This window comes from Bombyx mori, chromosome 16 (assembly GCF_030269925.1).
Source record: "Bombyx mori chromosome 16, ASM3026992v2".
NCBI lineage: Eukaryota > Metazoa > Arthropoda > Insecta > Lepidoptera > Bombycidae > Bombyx > Bombyx mori.
The window spans coordinates 12,772,650-12,789,108 of record NC_085122.1 but is presented as its reverse complement, the minus strand read 5'-3'; the positions used below and the strand labels follow the sequence as shown (position 1 = coordinate 12,789,108).

The 16,459-nt window shown below is 38.2% G+C and overlaps 1 protein-coding gene and 1 long non-coding RNA gene across 2 annotated transcripts; one reads left to right on the top strand and one right to left on the bottom strand.

Moving 5' to 3' along the window:
• Positions 1-134: 134 nt before the first annotated feature.
• Positions 135-12,570, bottom strand: LOC101738693 (uncharacterized). The gene is made up of 7 exons (XM_021352671.3): positions 12,337-12,570; positions 8,639-8,785; positions 6,553-7,281; positions 5,594-5,860; positions 4,795-5,058; positions 4,383-4,575; positions 135-3,528 (listed from the first exon to the last, which is right to left on the bottom strand). The coding sequence occupies exons 2-7, from the start codon at positions 8,771-8,773 to the stop codon at positions 3,503-3,505; spliced, it is 1,614 nt and encodes a 537-aa protein (XP_021208346.1). The 5' UTR covers positions 8,774-8,785; positions 12,337-12,570; the 3' UTR covers positions 135-3,502.
• LOC134200369 (uncharacterized) lies at positions 2,128-7,405 on the top strand. Its single transcript, XR_009975253.1, has 2 exons — positions 2,128-2,247; positions 6,414-7,405. It is a non-coding gene; the product is annotated as an uncharacterized LOC134200369 (long non-coding RNA).
• Positions 12,571-16,459: the final 3,889 nt, after the last annotated feature.

Sequence of the window (16,459 nt, the reverse complement as noted above, 5' to 3'; positions counted from 1 at the left end):
TCTATCACCAGTAAATCTCGCTTGTTTCATTTTCACATAATAGTAGAAAATAGAGAAACGTAATTAGATGCCAATTAGTCTACCAGCTCCGCAACTTATTCAGTGGTTATTAACTGCATAATAATAACAATGCAAACGGTCAACAATCATACTTTATTCACATAATATACATTTATTACAATTTATTGAAACAATGTAGTGTGTGAAACAATATAATGTATTTTATTTTACTGACTTGGGACCCACATATTTGGCCATGCCAACAATAATGACAGTCATTGTTATAACACTAAAATGTTCTGACTCAAAAGACTGAGTTTACAAAGCCGGTTTTACGTACGTTCCAAAAGCGGCGTTAAAAACAGTCATCGACGCTAAGTTTTTAATGGGGAAAAAAAGAAAAGAAAATTGTAGTTATAGTTTTCAATACATTATATTTAATTTTATTGCTTCTTAAAGATTGCGCTTACTTCTTCGTCTTTTTTATAAAGTTAAGACAGATGACTGTTTTAATAGTAGGTATGTGGATTTTTTTCAACCACGCTAACTTCTTACTTCGTACATTGTACAGATATATTCAATTAACATTATTACTAATATGAACATTTAACAGTAAGATGTAATACCCCGCCATCACAGTTTGCGCTGGAGCGAGCAATCCCGATGCTCAGCGCTATATGAGACTATCAGTATTACATGAGACAAGAATAAATGAGTCGTCTATTATCAAAGGTGGCAATCTGTGCATTTGGACAAAAAAAAATGTTATTGATATGTCAATACAGATTGATTTGAATATAATCGTCTCCTTCAAAGAATACGGTTCAAAACCTGCATTAAATAAAGGTTAATACTTAACCTGTTATTTATCTAAGATGTCTTTCAGAAGAGTTTTGTGACTGTCAATGGAATACAAAGTCAATAATTCGTTTTTCTGATTGTCCAAAAGTCACATTGCCAGCTTTGATAATAGTCGACTCAAATACGTCAGACCCTAATTACAAAAGCTCTGTATCGAATTTAGTACGAAAGTATATTCACTCCGAAAGGGAATTGAAACCAGAGCCTTTGGGGTCTGTTTGTCTAAGTACCTCGTTACAATAGTCAGGACTACTGATCACCACTGCGACGATTAAATGTCTCGCAATTCGCGCTATAGAGTTCGCGATTCTCACGGCAATAGTAAAATTGTCATAAAATTTTTGAAATTGACTACTTAATAATGTTTTGTAATTGAAGTTATAACTAATTTCATATACGACCAAATCGTGCAGTAGCCAAGAAAAGAGTATGAAATATGTGCATCGGTGCTAAAGAAACGCTGGCTAACACGGAAATAACCACTTTGACGGTTGTCAAACTTACTTTTAACTTCCACAATGTGGAAGCTAAGAGTTTTTTTTTATTGCTTAGATGGATGGACGAGCTCACAGCCCACCTGGTGTTAAGTGGTTACTGGAGCCCATAGACATCTACAACGTAAGTGCGCCACCCACCTCGAGATATAAGTTCTAAGGTCTCAGTATAGTTACAACGGCTACCCCACCCTTCGAACCGAAACGCATTACTGCTTCACGGCGGAAATAGGCGGGGTGGTGGTACCTACCCGTACGGACTCCCAAGAGGTCCTACCACCAATGATAAAATACAGAGGTTAAAATTAGGTGACCTATGCAAGCATGCCGTGTAGCAGAATATAAAACTTTAATAGAATATTAGATATGATCTCTTATTAATTCCTGTCTATCTATTTATTTGATAGAAAATTTCCACTTTAAATTATTAATACTAGGAATGGTCGATAGGATTTTCACTGTCTTTCGATACAGAAAAGGGAGTTTGGCATAGTGCCTCAATGCTCGCATGGCTGAGATTGTAAAAAAATATAATAATAAAATCACCTACGTTCTCAGCGATAGCAAAGCAGCTATCAAGGCACTGGTGGCTTGTAAAAGAGACTCAGAACTGACACTGTGTTGCAAACAGACCTTCAATAAACTGGTTGGATGCAATAATGTCAATCTAGTCCTTGATCCCTGGACACATTGGTGTCGAAATAAATGAAAGGACTGAGTGACCAAAAGTGGCTTCTGATAAAATTCCAGATTAAAAGGATAGCCTCAACTATTTATAAGAATTCAGATCCACTGGGAGATTACTACAAAACTCATGAACCCTGGAAAGTTAATGAAAAGTTGGGAGTTAGGAAATGCCAAAGAGGTTTTACGTGAAATTATTACGGATCAAGTAAGTAGGCTCGGTATAACTTAGACCCTTATTTGGTCCCACATAGGGCATTTTGCCACTAGGGCGGATCTGTGAGATACGAACCTGGCTGACCACGTAATCAACTGACTTCTACATAAAGGAAGTGAAGACCATGCATCACTTGCTTTGTGAGTGTGTCGGCCTGGCAAGGATAAGGATGAACATTTAGGATAATGGCTACTTGACCTTCCCCTGTTCTCTACGTTTCATACCCAAAACCAATAAAACCACCACAAAAACACTAATCCCGCTATAGCAATGGATTAAAGAGATATTTTGGTCAGAGTAACTATGACATCTGCATTTTAAACCTTGTTATGCCACCGTATTCAAAAAGTATATTATGATGACCACCTCCTTTAACTTGATTTACTAACAAACTATTATAGGGCACATTAGAAACTCAATTCCGAAGTATTAAAAACTTAGCTTACATCCCATAGGCGAATGCCATGATGTTGGTACAACATCGTGTTTTTAATAATAATTTATTATATTTTCTTTGGTGTGAATCTTAATTATTTAAGTAATGCAAAAATATGTCTTTTAATTTCAATATCAGATAATTTAGTATAAATATCAATCAATACAACAAGGAATAAAATAGTAAAATTCTTAGTTTTATAACCTTATCTTATCTGATTACGTTGATGTGTTTGTAAATTCATTTGTAATTGAATTAATTTACCCTAATTGTTCTCCAGCTATTTTACGAAATAACATTGAATTTTAGGAACGCAATTCTGCATTTTGGTATATCTGATGCAATTGACACTTTGCAAGGCAGTCAACGGCTTTTTATGGTGTCGTCTACCAACACGGATAGCCCTTTAATATTATTTGACAGGTTTTTTGTTCATCGACCCAAAAAAATGACGCTACAATAAGCTCTTAAAGTTTCATTCACTACGTAGATTGAAGTAATTATGTTGCAGCAGTAGATATCATAGAAGGGTGGGATTTATTTAAGATTGCATAGTCAATAAGATGCAGTGTTACATAAACTATAACTAACACACAAGTAAACCACGTCAAGTAATTGTCCAACTGTTATAAAATCATTCTAAGTAGATCACCTAAACATGTAGTTTTTCACTCTCGACCGACAAACAACGTGACATAAGAACATTGAACACCTTGAAAAAGTCCAAGTTTAACTGATGATATGGCAACCCTCGATTTCTTCGTCTGCCGGATTCCCTAGAGGTGCCAGCTGGGTTGCCGTAGGTCTTCGCTAGGATCTATGACGGTTGGCCTCACCTGAAACACGAAATTGATTTACACCATTCAAAAGAAATCGTGTGTGTCCGTTCCACTACTTCGTATGTTACCATTCTGTTTAAGGATTTGGACAGATATTTAATGGATATTTCGCTTCTTGACGATATGTTGTATTGTTCTTCTAACTCTATAATTTATGTCTATGTATAGTTCGCATGAGTTTCGGCAATTAATCTCGTTGCGTTAATATCACTTTAGACGCGTCTTCTTGTTCGTATAATTGCGTCATATCTGTAGCCTATTTTACTACCTAATTTCGTCAGCTTTTCTTAATAACTCCTATTTTAATTGTCACACTTACATGCTGTGAGTCCGCATGATACAAGGCGGGATAAACATTGCTTTAACACAGCTGACCATACGTTTTTTTTTTCTATCATGATTGAACAAGTTTATGACCTTGTTAAGTGGTCACCAGAGCCCATAGAAATTCTAAGATAAATGCCGTGAAACAAGCTGCCTGGGTCATAATTGTTTAACAACTGCCCCATTTACATCGGAACGCATGATTATTTCATGGGAATTGACAATTCTATTGTTCAACGAATTTGCTAATTCGCGCGAGGCATATGCAGAATGATACTTCTTTCTTAGGAATGGTACTTCATGGAGCTCTACTAATATAATAAATAAAAAAATTGGGTGGCTTTGATTTGTAGTACCGAAATGCTACTCCGATGTTATGCGTCCTGACCATTACTTGTGAACACGACTTAAATACGCATTTTTTTTATATAATTGGTATCTGCCAGGATTATCGACGCAAGGAGGTAGAGCAGCCGTTTATACTCGAATGATATGCTAATGTTTACTGTTTATAATCCAATTATCACCTTTCCTCATTCGAATCTCAAGTGCAGTGTGAGATGCCAGGGCTGCCGCTAACGCTGCTGCTAATGCAGGTAGCTGCGTCCTTACGCACAGTGAATGTCTCGCTGCACACGCGAGGGCCAATCCTGTATGTCGGGCGCACAGCACTACTGACCAAGGACCTCGCCACCCTGGGCCGCCGATGCAAAGACCACCCTGGTAACAAAAATATTACTTGAATATTTTTTTTATTGCACTGATGTGACCTTGATTACCGAAGCCCGAAGATACCACACCGTGATAACCGCTTTCCAAGACATGAGCCTGTGCCACCCCTCAAGTGAAACGCAAGATTGCTTCGTACTAGGGCGGAAACTTTCTTTCATGCAGCAGTAGTGCCAGAATCAACCAAAGTGAACTAAAAAGCAAATGTACCTGTAAGACATCCCAAAGTGCTGAACAAGCGCCCCACGCAGCGGCTGCGAGTGCTGGTAGCGCAAGATCAGTTCTAGCGGCCCTCCACCTTAGCAGAGCTAGCACGAGGCTTGCATGTGCAGCTCCTCCTCCAGCCACTAAAGCCCCTCGGCGACCTCTAGCCGCAGCCATACTTAGAGTACCAGCTGCAAGAGCCTGGAACGCTCCAGCACCGACTAAGGCCCGCCATGCACACCACCAACCGTCCACACATACTCCATACCACTGAAAAGGACGCATTTTATTCATGGATGCACACTCTAAGAAATCAATTCTTACTAAACAGTATTCAAAGCCAAGCCTGCAAGCCTCGAAGACACAAGGACAAAAAACACAAACTTGTTCATGTTACCGGAATGTCATATAGCGCACAGATTTCAAGTCGACCTTCGTTTGGATCGTATAGATTCGTAGCATCGTGTAGTTAATAAAAATCAAACCCGCAAAATCATAATTTCCGTAATTAGTGGTGGTAGGACCTCTTGTGAGTCCGCGTGGGTAGGTACCATAACCCCGCCCATTTCTGCCGTGAATCAGTAATGCGTTTCGGTTTGAAGGGTAGGGCAGCCGTTGTAACTATACTGAGACCTTAGAACTTATCTCAAGATGGCTGGCGCATTTACGCTGTAGATGTCTATGGGCTCCAGTAACCACTTCACACCATGTGGGCTGTGAACCCGTCTACCCATCTAAGCAATAAAAAAAAAAGATAAAGCAATTAGTAACAGGTCGTAGTAGCGGGAATTTAAAACATTCTTACCTTAATATAAGAAGTGTATATAAACCCTTGCTGTAGACCTATAAACAAGCCCATAGGAGCTCCAAGAAGTGCCCTTGGATCTCTAAAAATGGAACGGGCATCCGGCGGTGGCGCTGGACTTGATGGAGCTCCGTACACTCCTAGTCCTATCGATGATAATGATACAAATGCCCAGACAGCTACGAGGACCCTTCGTCCATCAGCGTTGAGGACTATACCGATAGTGGACTGCGTGTCGGGACAGCCAGCGGCACCACATGTGGTTTCCTGGAAAATAAAACACCATCAGATTTAATAGCTTGCTAGTTTCGGTTTTTTGTTTGAAGATACGCTATGATGATGCAGATATACTATGATATCTAATGCAACTCAGACTTCGATCAGATGTACCAAGATGAGCAGTTTTACTCACACGAAGCTTTTGATAGCTTTTTTACATTAAGGGAGTCGTAAGCTTGTCTGCTTACCTATTCAGCCAGTCAGTCTGCTCGTAAAACTATTCGTCCTATATTTTATTATATACTAAATTACATTAGATTATAAACCACTGTCATATTGCCACTGCAATAATATATTTATAGTTTTACTGATAGACTGCCTGACCATATAGTTTATAGTATTTAGACTCTTTATATTTAGAAGAGGTATATACTTAGACCTGCATGTTATTGTTACGGCATGCATAAAAATGAAATAGGTCTGTCATAGAGGTTGGATATAGAAAGTCCGCTAATTCGAGAATCTGAAACTAGTACTTAATAAAAAGCGATTTCACCGGTTACTGTTTTATTTAAATTTCTATGTATTACTCTATCCACAGTTAGCGGCTGGTGTGATCAAGGATCTCCAATACCATCAATATTGGTTGTTAATTTATTTGAAGCAAAAATGTGTTAACTGCAAGGATGAATTAATAAAGAAGAATATCAGGTCTTTCCACAATTGAAAAGTTCCAATACCTCATAGTTGTCCTCCAAAAAGTAATCATCTACAGGAGACGACCACTGTGATAATGTCATATTCAAGGGAGCATCAGTTTGTTGAGTGACATTTTCGGGCCAAATAATTAGCGCTGCACCAAGAAGGAGAGACCCAAACACCAGACCCAAGTCGTGAGCCGCTCTCAGAGCCCTCAGTGCCCGTCTCAAAGCTATTTTTCGTCTACTTTCATCACCCGCCGCCTGCGCTAAAGAATTGGCTGAGGCTGCAAGAGCTAGAGACATTGGCGATAGACTCAACCCACACAGAGCGTAGAGAAACAGAAGAACAGACAGAGGAGTGGCCACTGTGTGCGCCGTTAGAAGAATAAACACCAATATGTGAGCTACAGTTATTACTATCCTGTTACCAGTCTTCTGTAGTATTAGAGGTGCGAATGGGGCTGTTATAGCCGCTATCGAATGCATTATGGCTAAAGGTAAGGAACCGGCTTCTGCTCCAGCGAATGCTGTGAATGGATGTAGGGCTGTGGCACAAAGACCACTCGAAATACACAAAAGGGTGAATCTGTGCACTAAAGTTCTGGGTAGTTTTTGGGGTGGGCGAGCCAGAAGTCTCCGGACTGATGCGGCGCCAAGAGAAGAAGCAGCCGATTCTCGTCTTCTGGCAGATACGGCGGGGCCTACTCGAATAGGGGTCTTCGATTTCCTCCATGGCCAATCTTTCTTATATATTGCGTTCACTGGTATCTGAAAGAGACAGACGTTATAAATTATTTGACTTAATTACATTAGAGAAGAGTAAATTACACCTTATTGTTAGGTAATATATCATAACAAAAACAAAACAAATACAAATCTTTAAACAACAAAACCTATTATTAATTACTTTCCCTATAACTTTAATTAGTAAGTAGCATTTTAAATTAATGGAACCTTTTTGGAGATTTGTATGTAAATCGGATTTTTTGTTACACACAGCTCTATCAAGTACAGCATTTTACTTGTATTGCGTAGTGTAGATATTACATATATGTATTTATAACAAGGCATCTTGGACCCGGCCGGTTTGATATCAATGATACGCAATTTTTGTTGTGATACCATTACGTACGTAAAATATATTAGGTGAATCTAATAAATGTGCTAATAATGTAATCTAAAACTGGTGGTAGGACCTCTTGTGAGTCCGCACGGGTAGGTACCACCACCCTGCCTATTTCTGCCGTGAAGTAGTAATGCGTTTCGGTTGTAAGGGCGGGGCAGCCGTTGTACTTTAAAAACTGCTTTTTTAGAAACTGCTTTTAAACACGCTTTTTTTTTACAATAAAATAATTTTTTCTTACACTGTTTTAATTCAAATTTATTAAAATTTGTTTTCTATTTGGTAGTTGGATTTTCTATAAAAGCGTATTTTGTTAGTTTTTTTAAACTATTATTTATTTTGAATTTTTTAGATGAATTTAAATTTTTTAATTTTTTTTTTAAATATTGAATTGTCATCAGTCTTTAATAAGTATACCAAATTTCGAGTTAATCCGACCTTTTGAAGGGGGTCAAAATCATGTTCAAAGATTCCGTTACATACTAACATACTAACAATACATACGTCTGAAACTAATAAAAGCGTATTGAAAAATATATATTAAACAACTTTTGGCTTGAAGGCTACATTGATCTTATTAATGCAAATTGAGCTTCGAAATCAGTTGCCGTGCAATGAATTTCCCTCGGCGATTGATCGCGTTAAAAATTATGGCAAGAGTGATTTCCACCACTGATTTATTCTTAGCAGGACTCAGAGGATACGTATTGTGTCGTAGTCCCTTCATTCCTTGTTCCACCAAATGCAATTTATTGCTTAGATGGGTGGACGAGCTCACAGTCCACCTGGTGTTAAGTGGTTACTGGAGCTAATGGACATCTACAACGTAAATGCGCCACCCACCTTGAGATATAGGCCCTAAGATCTCAGTATAGTTACAACGGCTGCCCCAACCTTCAAACCGAAACACATTACTGCTTCACGGCAGAAATAGGCAGGGCGGTGGTACCTACCCGCGCGGACTCACAAGAGGTCCTACCACCAGTACATTCTATGGTATACCTGAGTAATAATAGTCCGATTCCTGTGGGGGTCGGACACGGTTCGTACGGCGATCCGTGGCGCCGGGCGGGACCGCTCCGTCAGGTCTGGTAAACTGCCCATACGTGAAACCTTTTTCCACTTATTCCATGTCATCTATTTTGTTGTCTAAAAAGGAAAAAACAATGTAGTTGATGCTTGCCCGTGCCGTGACGATTTCACAATCCACTTGATGTACTGGAGCCAATGAAAGAGGCAACGCTATAGGCGCCATTTTTTTGTCAATTCTTGATTTATCCACCAATTCCGAACGTATTGCACCACTGATTAGAATCAGTAAGAAACTCAGGGTAGTTATGCTCTTTTCGAAATAAATTTGTCATTCGACATGATTAAAAACATGACTATACAAGTAAGAATATTTGATTTTCATAATAATTTATCAGATAAATACGATTCCTCAGTGACCACTGAACTAAGTGTAACTCGCAGAATGTATCGCAGAGATCAATAACCGACTTCTAATATAAATCAAAGATAATTAATAAATCACCACGACTATAAAAAATCTTATACCTTTCAACAAGCAATTCTTGTATATTAATATATATAATCTGAATCTCGGAAACGGCTCCAACGATTTTCATAAAATTTTGTATACAGGGGATTTCGGGGGCGATGAATCGATCTAGCTACGATTTATTTTCAGAAAATGTTGTTTTATTCGTGTTTTCAATAATCAACTCTTCCCGACATCTATTGTCGAATAATAATACTATTTTTCTTAATTGAGGGCAACTGACCAAGATGGCGTTATCAAAAAAAAAAACCGAGCATAGTTTAGTAATTAGTAAATCACTAAGCCCAGACGTAGGTAGGTACGACAACAATTATACAAATTGAGACTTCGAATTGATGTCCGCGAAGGTGATGTCTATGGACCGTCACGTTCACCTATATACAAAATAAAATATATGGAATGAAGACTCTTAAACTCTTCAAGGCGAGAAGCTTGAACACTTTCGAATGTAATTATGCAAGATTGTAGTGAAGACTTGGTTTGAAGCGTACCTTACTGTAGGCACTACCGAATTAGAAATCAAATTTGGAAGCCACTTAAGAAAATGTCATTGTCAAATGCCACTGAGGATTAATACTAAGGACAGGTGAAAGGATCTTTTGGCTTCGGATGGAGATATTTCTGGTAGCCAGAAGCCCATTCCAGCTACAGCAGGATGGAAGGGCGAAGTCGAAGGTAGTGACAGTCAAACACCCGGATCTTAAGTTGTAGAAGTAATTGAAAAAAAAAACAAGTTCAATTACAAGCGGTTAAAATCACGATACATGTGGTTTGTTAGTCGATATTACAGACTTTGTTTAATATTATGATGTAATGGACGATTTCAAAGACAAAATTAGATGAACAGAAAACACTGGAAGCAAACCACTGGAACCACATACCTTCTAAAAGTACCATTCAATTAACTACAGTCTTTTGTGTATTGAATTATATCTTTCGTTTTTGACATCACGAAGGAGAAAAAAACGAATTATTTCACAAAAAAAAAATTGAACAAACCAACCAATGGTAACTAAAAAGAAAAAAAAAACGGTACTACTGGTTGGTCTTGGCCTATTTACATACATGTACATTTGTTTTTTACGTTAGGTACATTGTTGTTTACTTTAAAACCTGCGATCAGTCGCCAAGACTGATCATCATCATTCTCCTGCCCTGCTCCCAGTCACCTGAGGTCAGCGCAATATGTTTTTTCCTTCCATACTCCTCTATCATATACCATTTCTTCGCTCACGCCCTCTTACCGACATAGTTTTTCACGCAATCCATCCATTTTTTCTTAGGTCTACCTCTTCTTCTAAGACTGATTATATTCTGGTGAATTACGCGAGTTCAGGGTTTGAAAGGTACTAAAGGTCAATGCTCCGTTGACCTTTAGTAGGATAGCAATTCGGCCCTTATGTTTAACTAGCATTTATATGCAGCTAAGTAAGCTTTTAGATTAGAAGGCTAGAAACAACAACTTCATAAAAGCTTGAAACAAAAAAAGACACACTGACTTCTTTTTTATTATAAAACTTAATAGAGATCTATGTAGATGTTTTTTATTTTGTAAAGCTGTCAAATATTTTATTACAGTCACGTTTATCAGAATGTAAATAAGATTGAAGTACGAGAGACGACTAACAAAAAAAAAGGTGTTAAAAATAGATAATGCGCACAACAGACCTTGGAACTTGATTTGAAAATTCAATGCTAATTATATAAAATGAATATAATATATTTGTTTATGTTCAGCATTTGGCAAAGTTTGTTTTTGCGATTATGTTTAAAACAAAAATCAAAATAATAGGATCGTAAATTCTGATCGTGACATTGATTTTTTTATCTGAGAACTGTGAATTTAACCTTATAATTTATCTATAGTATTGTTAAGCCGGTAAGAGGGGCTCAAAGCCGAAATGGATTGATGTTGCGGCTATGAGGCCAAATATAAAAAGTTATTGGGCACAGTGGGACAGCTTGGTTATCCAAGAAGGAGTTTTGTGTCGAAAATGGGAAAATGCTCGGGGAGACAAATGTCATTTGCAAATGATAGTCCCAAAGTCGAAGGTACCAGACGTCCTACAGCTATACCACGCGGGGTCCTCGGGTGGCCATTTGGGGGCAAGGAGGACGCTTTTGAAATTGCGAGACCGATTTTACTGGATCCATTGCTGAGATGATGTTGAGGACTGGTGTCGAAAATGTACCAGTTATGCTGCAGTTGTAAGTCCTGGTTAAGGTGCGCTTAAATTGTACAACATTGGAGCGCCGTAGGAAAGAATCGCATTGGACGTCGCCGGCCCGTTCCCGGAAAGTAACAGTGGAAACAAGTACTTCATGGTGGTGATGGATTACTTCACAAAGTGGTCTTAAGTCTTCACCATTCCTAATCAAGAAACCTCAACGATTGCCGATAAATTTGGAGTACCCCTAGAAATACACCGTGACCAAGGAAGGAATTTCGAGTCCCAGCTATTTCAAGAGACTTGCAGAGTATTGGGTATCCACATAGGTAGAACCACATCTTATCACCCACAATGCGATGGAACGGCTGTTTCGAGTCTTCAACATCAGAGGCTGAAATCTGATCTACAGTTTTACAAAATTGTTTGAATACATTTTTTTTTGCTTTCTCGTGGAGTTATAGACTATAAGTTATTGATAATAATAATAATAAAATATTATTATAAACTTATTATTCTTAATTAGGAGCAATTAGAATTTTTCAATTTAAATATAATAGTTGAATTCGTTGATATTCTGTTTTCGTAATGATTTAATCTCGCATTTCAATTGATGTTCGTCATTTGTTTTTGTTATCCGTGACCGCGGTGACCGAAGCAATCTAGACATTCCAAAGCTCGGAAAACCTCAAATCTGCATTTGTTAACAATTCAACATGCATTTTCCATTGACCATGAAGCATTTTGTGGGCGATTAAAATATTCAATCGATATAACGAATTCATAGTTCATTTCAAGGAGGTTAAAGCAGTTTTTTTTAACACCATATCTATATACAAATATATCGTATGCATTACCGCGTCTCTTGAAGCGTGCAAACGAAATACCATAATAATACATAAGACTGTCATTTCAAGAGATACTTCTACATGTATAACGCATATAAATAGATATATTATCTTAATACTTACCAGTAAAGGAATAGAGGTTCATTTTATCACAATGAAAAACCATTTTGCACGTTAAATCACAGAAGAATTCGCTCACTAAGTATTTTTATGAATAAAACGGATTCGCTCCTAATTTGATATGATTTTCGTTTTGTTTGATACCTTAATCACGATATGTTGCGGTTTTTAGTTTCATTATTAGTTTATTTTTATATTTTGTGCGGCGTTGCAGATGGTAGCGCGATCAACACTGTGGGTGTGTGTGTACGGTGACCATGATTTAGGATGCTGCGCGGGATAGTTCTGTAAATATTTTCGTGTTTTTTTTTTTTTTTTTTATTGCTAAGATGGTTGGGCGAGCTCACAGGCCACCTGGTGTTAAGTGATTACTGGAGCCCATAGACATCTACAACGTAAACGCGCCACCCACCTTGAGATATAAGTTCTAAGGTCTCATGTTTTAGTTATAACGGCTACCCCACCCTTCAAACCGAAACGCATTACTGCTTCACGGCAGAAATAGGCAGGGCGGTGGTACCCACCCGCGCGGACTCACAAGAGGTCCTACCACCAGTTTGTCTCTATAGATAAATCTGTAGCAGATACCTATCAAAGAACACAAGATATTTCACAGATCTCGAAGTAATTCGATAACGACATTTTCAAGATCAGTTTGCATATGTACATACGATTTCCGAACAATAACATTTGGCCCGTCGATGTACCGAGCAATCACTTCAAAGGAAGATCTTCCTTTAGTTGTTCCCCCAAAAATCTTATTATTTTGTTTATTTAGAAAAAAATTGTCAACGTCCTAAAATTCGCGCTTCCAGTGCGCTAATACCTGTTGATACATTCGAGAGGTTCTCGTGTAGTTTTAGAAGCATGGTGGTCCTAGTATCTAGGGTGAGAACGAGGGTTGGCACGCGCATGCGTCCCGCTCTCCCGTCTGGAGGCCGATGGAGATACATTATTAGACCGGAGATAGCATAAAAAAGATGTAGAGCTATATTAAACTGAATTGAAAACATATCGTGTTACATTACATTAAGGATTAAATTTGCGTGGGTTTCATTGTTTGTAACTTACCTGGAATTATTTTTATTCAAATATTTTGTTTCAAGTTTGAAAAAGACGCAAAAATTCCAATTGTGTGTAAAATAAATAATAGTTTAAAAAAAATAAAAAAATACACTTTTATAGAAAATCCAACTAAACAATAGAAAATAAATTTTAATAAATTTGAATTTAAAATAGTGTTAGAAAAAATGATCGTTTTTCTATGAATTTTTAGTTGAATTTCAATTTTTTCAATTTTTTTTAAATATTGAATTGTCATCGGTCCTTAATAAGTGTGCCAAATTTCGAGTTAATCCGACGTTTTGAAGGGGGTCAAAATCATGTTCAAAGATTCCGTTACATACATACGTCTGAAGCTAATAAAAGCGTATTAAAATGATCGTTTACCATAAAAATCCGCTATATAAAACTTTTATTTAAACTATTAACTTTTTTTTTTTTTTTTAGTGCTTAGATGGGTGGACGAGCTCACAGCCCACCTGGTGTTAAGTGGTTACTGGAAGCCCATAGACATCCACAACGTAAATGCGCCACCCACCGTGAGATATAAGTTCTAAGGTCTCAAGTAAGTTACAACGGCTGCCCCACCCTTCAAAGCGAAACGCATTACTGCTTCACGGCAGAAATAGGCAGGGCGGTGGTACCCACCCGCGCGGACTCACAAGAGGTCCTACCACCAGTAATTACGCAAATTATAATTTTTGCGGGTTTGATTTTTATTACACGATGTTATTCCTTCACCGTGGAAATCAACCGTGAACATTTGTTGAGTACGTATTTCATTAGAAAAATTGGTACCCGCCTGAGATTCGAACACTAAAGTAGTTTCCTCAAACCTTACATGAAGAGGTAAATGTAATCGCGGAGAGAACAACGTGGTTGAGAGTTCATTTTCAAGCTCGATAATACTGAAAGGCATTTTTATTTATTTACTTTTTATTGCCTTTGTAGGCAGACGAGCATACGGCCGACCTGATGGTAAGTGGTCACCGTTGCTCATGAACGTCAGCAATGCCAGGGGCTGAGCCAAGCCGCTGCCTACCATTAAATGTCCCCTAGAAATACAATATACGCCTTGTAAGATGTTTCGCGTTGCACGAATTTCTGAGGTACGAAGATACGACGAGTAAATTAACACAGTCCACTGAGTTACTCGCCGGATCTTCTCAGTGGGTCGCGTTTCCGATCCGGTGGCAGATTCTGCGAAGCACGGCTCTTGCTAGGGTTCGTGTTAGCAACTTCGTCAGGTTTGACCCTCGTGAGCTCACCTACTAGTTAAGGTTCCGCTGAAATAAACTCTAAAGGTTATTAGCTTAGGTAGAAAAAAACAAAAAACAGAACAGAAGATACGCTTAAAAGTCACAGAATTTCGGTAAAAAAAACAATAGATAACGCGAGATTAAATCGTAAAAGTAGTTAAAATTGTGCCCGCGTCTCCCGAATATCGGAGCTAATATCATAAAAAAAAAAAACTATTTGCAGCCAGCCACTCTATTCACGTCTTGTTTGTATCGAAACCCATACTAAAGTACACGTATTTGTACACACAGGCGGGTGCCCAGTTCCGAGAAAAGTAAGAGATATTTATTGAAATCTAACAAAATATAAATCAATAAGATGATTCGATAAGATAAGTGGCGAAGGGGAAAGCTGTTCTGGTTAAAGTCAGCGAAGCTCGCAGAAAGAGAGTACTGAATGCAGTCGCTCATATTCCTAAGGCTCAATTTTATAATAATTAGGGCTCTTCGGATCGAATGGTTGATTAGCAAAAATAGGCGGGGCAGTAATTAAAAATACTATATAAGGGGAAAGTTCTATAGGAAAATAAGTAAATGACACTAAGCCTAAAGCCAGGCCTTAAGAAACAGTAATATTAGCTCTCAAGTGGCCGAGGCTGCTTCATGCATCTTTTTAGCCGAAAATTCTATAGCGTTACTTGTCAGATTGGCTCTTAGGACGGTTAAATAATAAACAAATCGTAAGACGTAAGACTCAGAAGAGAAGATAGTTAGTTTTAGGTTTGGTTTGAAGGTAGGCAGCCGTTATAGTATACAAACTGAGACCTTTCAACTGATGTCGCGGGGTGAGTGGCGGTATTTGCGTTGTAGATGTCCACGGGCTCCGGTAACCATTTAACACCAGGTGGGCCGTGAGATATTCCACCCATCGAAGCAATAAAAAAGTTCAGTAAATGTAAACAAAAACCGTGCTCATTTTATTTCTTGCTGTAATAAACCATACTTTGACTGTTACTTAAGTCACCATTTCAAAAAGTTTATTGATATTCAATTTCGTTGTGTAGATTACGAGATTGGATACAGGTCGTGGGTCTAATGGTTAATGTTTTGATCACTGTGCCACGGTCTTAGGTCTCGATTCTCGGTCTGTACTTGATACGATGATTGATCTCGGTCCGTTCTTGTCTTACGTCTGAACACACATTACGCAACAAAATATTTTTTATTTTTTTTAATGCTTAGATGGGTGGACGCGCTCACAGCCCACCTGGTGTTAAGTGGTTACTGGAGCCCATGGTCATCTACAACGTAAATGCGTCACCCACCTTGAGATATAAGTTCTAAGATCTCAGAATAGTTACAACGGCTGCCCCACCCTTCAAACCGAAATGCATTACTCCTTCACGGCAGAAATAGGCAGGGCGGTGGTACCTACCCGCGCGGACTCACAAGAGGTCTTAACCAGTAACAATTTTTTATACTACAAACGTTTGGCCACCAAACTTTCTCTCAATACAGCCCTGTGCACTTTGACGTGAAGTGACAAGTGACATGCAAAGAGCCGCAACAATGTGGTCGCAAATAGGTAAGTAGGAAATACATGAAGTGGGTCATTTACGTGAAGCAAAAACTTTGTATTCCTTTTTACGAAAATTGCGCGGACGGAGGAGTATGAAATTTTCCACACTTATAGAGGATATAGAGAAGAAGTGCACAATGCTAATATTTTTTTTAAATAATGCATAAAAGTTACTTTAAATCAATAAAGAAAACATTACACACACTACATACCATGTATTTGACACACACACGCATGCATACTATTT